The sequence below is a fragment of the Myotis nattereri genome (assembly GCF_964212035.1).
Source record: "Myotis nattereri genome assembly, chromosome: 12".
NCBI lineage: Eukaryota > Metazoa > Chordata > Mammalia > Chiroptera > Vespertilionidae > Myotis > Myotis nattereri.
This window is the reverse complement of record NC_138087.1, coordinates 31,937-35,929: the sequence shown is the minus strand read 5'-3', so window position 1 is coordinate 35,929 and position 3,993 is coordinate 31,937. Positions and strand designations below refer to the sequence as shown.

Here is a 3,993-nt window from a genome sequence, read left to right as displayed (position 1 = left end):
TCCTAACTCAGCAGGGATTTTCAATTGGTTTACAAGCCCGTTTTCTACAGCCCGTGTTGGCTGCTCGGAGGACAGGGGCGGTTGGTGTGGCTTCCATTGTTCAGGATCTAGGGCGCCATGAGGGGCGACAGAGGCGGAGGTCGTGCCGGGCGCTTTGGTTCCGGAGGACTGAATACCAGGCATCGGGCGCAGGGCGCAGCCACGTTCAGGAGAACCTTTCCTTGAGACCTTTTCGGTGAATGCCACCTGACGGCGTGCGGAGCGGGTCCTGCCTGGGGCATGAGCGCCCCTCCCCCCGCCCTCAACCTGACCCCCAACCGGAGACGCTGCAGTGGATCAGACTGATTGGATTGACCAGGGGCGGGGCTGAGGAGCAAATGCTGACAAAATACTATTTTATTATATTGCAGTTTATGATTTTATTTTATGATTTAGTTATATTTTATTACAGTTTATGGTTTTATTTTATATTTTATATTATTATTTTATTATATTTTATTGCGGTTTATGATTTAATGGGGCAGGCCCAGACTTGGTCTCTGGGCGGGGGTCTGCCCATCCATCCAGAGAGTGAGCGGACGGGGGAGGGAGCGGGGGGAGAAGAGGGGTGCTCTCGGATGCCATCCCACAGGGGAAATCCCCCAGTGCGCCTGCGTGGCCGCGGAGGTACACAGCGGAGCACAATGTCCGGCACGGTGATTTCTGCCCTGTGACCCGCGTCTCGGAGATTGACTGTGGCTTTTTTCCTTGTGGCTTGTCCCGGGCCCACCCGAGCCTGTGTAAATACGTATTGTCCCCTCTTCAACCCAGAAAACGGCAATGCCGCTCCGCAAGTCCTCCCCAAGCCCCGGGAATCGCTTCGGCGGGCCGGTGGCGCCCTCTACTGGTCCTGGGGCGGTGACGCTTCCAGTCCTGGGGGCGGCTGATTGGTGGAGCGGGCGGCCGGCTGGTTTGGCTCCTCCCACCACGCTCCCGGGCTATAAAAGAAAGCAGGGTCCTCTTGGCAGAGCTTCTCAGCCCTAGGCTTGTGGTTGTGGTGGTCGTCCTCGTTCTCCAAGGGAGCTTTCAGGGGAGAGATGCTGCGCAGACCCGGTCCCGGGACATAGAAGCCGCTAAGCACCTGGCTAGCACCTGGCTAGGCTGCCGATCAACTGAACGCGCCGTCTCCGTGTCATTCCTTCTTCGCCGACTCCGTCCACACCTTTGGGAACCCCTGGGCCGGGACCCCAACACCTGGTGCCCGCACAGGAACAGCTCCCACGCCGCGCGGGAAGTGAAGGACCGGTGTGCTTACGCACGGGCTTTATCCGAGGCTGATTCCGGGCCCACCGTGGCCGACAAAGTCAATATGTCTCTGGACGACATCATTAGGTTGAACCGGAGCCAGCGGGGCGGCTACGGCCACGGCCAGGGCCACAGCTGCGGCCGCAGCCGGGCAGGGACCTGGGCCGGGACCGAGGCTGGGCCGGTTCCCACGGAGACCTCAGTGGCAGCACGCAGACCGCCGGGCCGTTCAGGAATCAGGCGGCCCTCGGCCGAGGCAGGAACCGGCCGGCGCCCTACAGCAGCAGAGACAACTTCCTGACGATTGGCAACACGACCGCTTCCGCAGGGGCTTGGGCAGGGGCGCCGGCCTAGTGTCCGGGGGGAAGCTGCTGCTGTCCAACCTGGACTTCGGGGTGTCCGACGCGGACATCCAGCAGCTGTTGGCGGAGTTTGGGCCTCTGAGGAAGGCCGGTGTCCACTACAACCGCAGCCTGGGAACAGCCCACATGCACTTTGAGCGGAAGGCAGATGCCCCGAACGCCATGAAACAGTACAATGGCGTCCCTTTGGATGACAGCCCCCTCGACATCCAGCTCCTCACCTCACAGAGAGACACGCAGCGCAGGCTGGTACAGAGTGTCAAAAGATGCGGGATGACTACAAACCGAGGATCTGGAGGATTCGGCGGCGGCACTAGGAGAGGCGCCCACAGGGGCAGCTGGGTTACAGGCAGGCGCACCGGCCGCAATTGGAAGCAGCAGATCTCTGCGGAGGAGCTGGACGCCCAGCTGGACGCTTACAACGTGATGAGGGACACCAAGTAGCTGGACGCCCAGCTGGACGCTTACATCGCGATGAGGGACACCAAAAAGTTGGACACCTAGCTGAACGCTTACGGTGTAATGAGGGACACCAAAGTGTTCGACCCCCAGCTGGACGCATACAACTCAAACAGAGGCACCAAGCATTAGGACGCTGCCCAGGTGGACGCTTACAGCGCGATGAGGGACACCAAAAAGTTGGATGCCCAGCAGGACGCTGACAACTCATTGAGGGGCACCAAACAGGTGTACACCCAGGTGGACACTTACAGCGCGAAGAGGGACACCAAGCAGTTGGACGCCCAGCTGGACGCTCACAACGGGATGAGTGTCACCGAGAAGTGGGATGCCCTGCTGGACTCTTACAACACGATGATGGACAGGAACCAGCCTCTGTCTGCCTTCCCCAGAGGTGGCTGCAGGAGGGTGGCTTGCATTGGCGCTTCTCGACCAGCAGAGGGCGGGACGAGCTCTTCAGGCCCATCAGCTCAACGCTCCCCTCCCTCCCCCCCCCCCCCGCCCCGCCCGCCCCCCACCCTCCTCTCTGGAAGGATGGTCAGGCCCCCGCCCAGAGATCAAGTCCTGGCCGGGCCATATGGGCTTGCAGAAGCATCTGCACTTTGAAAGGCAGGATCAATGTCATTTCTAAGGAGGTTTTTTTTTTTTAATTTTTAACACAGAAACAAACAAGGGGGTCCCTACTGAATGTTGGAGAGTGTCTCCAGGAAGGCCTGCTGGGATGGTGCCTCCACATTCTGGAAGGTGTTCTGGAGTCTGCCTAACAGGAGGAAGTCTTTCCCCTCCAGCCCGATGAACCCAAAGTGGTTCTCATCGAACAGGATGAAGACTCCAGGGCCAGGGCGGCACACAGGGTCGGTGAGGCGATGTGAGGTAAGCATGTGCACGCCATAGAAACACATCCTGCAGGTTCAGGGGTAGTTCTGGATGTGGTCTCCTGGGTTCATGGCCGCAGGCAGAACAAATGGAACAGGCTGCTCCTCTGAAACTGCTGCAGCGCTGGGCTGGGCAGGGCTCTGCCAGCCATGGCCCTCGCTTTCCTCAGTCCCGTTTTCCTGCTGCTGCTGCTGCTCCTGCTGCTGCTGCTCCCGGATCACCTGCTCATTAACTTCCTGGACCACGCGGGAGAGCTCGTGGTAGTTGTGGAAGATCTCGCCATTGCACAGCTGGATGCGGCGCATGAGGTGGATCTCTAACGTCCAGCTTACATATCCCACAACGCTCGTGACCCTGGCATACTTCCCATGGAAGCTGAGCATGGAAATTTTTGGGCGGGAGTCATAGAATCCACATTGGAAGATGCCTAGACTGATGAGGTCGTCCGGGCGGCTTGGCGGGAGGTAGATGCGGCGGTAGGTCCGGCAGGGACAAGGCAGAGAGCAGTCCTCAAGAGGCACCAGGCCCCATGGCCCCCGAAGCCACCGCATTGGTGAATCCTTTTGGAGGTCTCTCTGGATCCACTGGATGTGGAACCTGTCCTTCTGAATCTGAATCTGCATTCGGCGACTGTAGACGTACCTGCCATCTGTGTAGTCCATCCTGGCTGATTTCCCCTCCGTGGGTTGAATTCCAAACGAGGCCTGGAGTTGCATTGGGCCATCCACATCTCCAAGGGAAGGCCAGCAGCTCCAACCAGTGATGCACAAGCCATCCATTGCTACATTCAGCAGATATTGGCAGGGAAGATCTAGCTGATCTAGCCGCCACAATCCCAAAATGTGTCTGTGTGGGAACATCTTCGCATACACTTTGCAATAAGACATACCCCTCCTCTCCTGGCTCGGCAAGTTTTCAGGAACGCCATACTCCTCTCGGCAGCGCCGGGCCCAGAGGCAGTCTATGTGCTGCACGACGTGGCAGAATTTGGTGCAGGTCTGGGCCAGGCTGG

The 3,993-nt window shown here is 59.0% G+C and overlaps 1 protein-coding gene across 1 annotated transcript; it reads left to right on the top strand.

Annotated features, from left to right (window-relative positions):
- Nucleotides 1-819: 819 nt before the first annotated feature.
- LOC308528411 (THO complex subunit 4-like) lies at nt 820-2,090 on the top strand (the record flags this gene model as incomplete). Its single annotated transcript, XM_081104013.1, has 3 exons — nt 820-929; nt 1,249-1,435; nt 1,518-2,090. 3 exons carry the CDS (start codon nt 820-822, stop codon nt 2,088-2,090), a joined length of 870 nt encoding a protein of 289 aa, XP_080960139.1.
- Nucleotides 2,091-3,993: the final 1,903 nt, after the last annotated feature.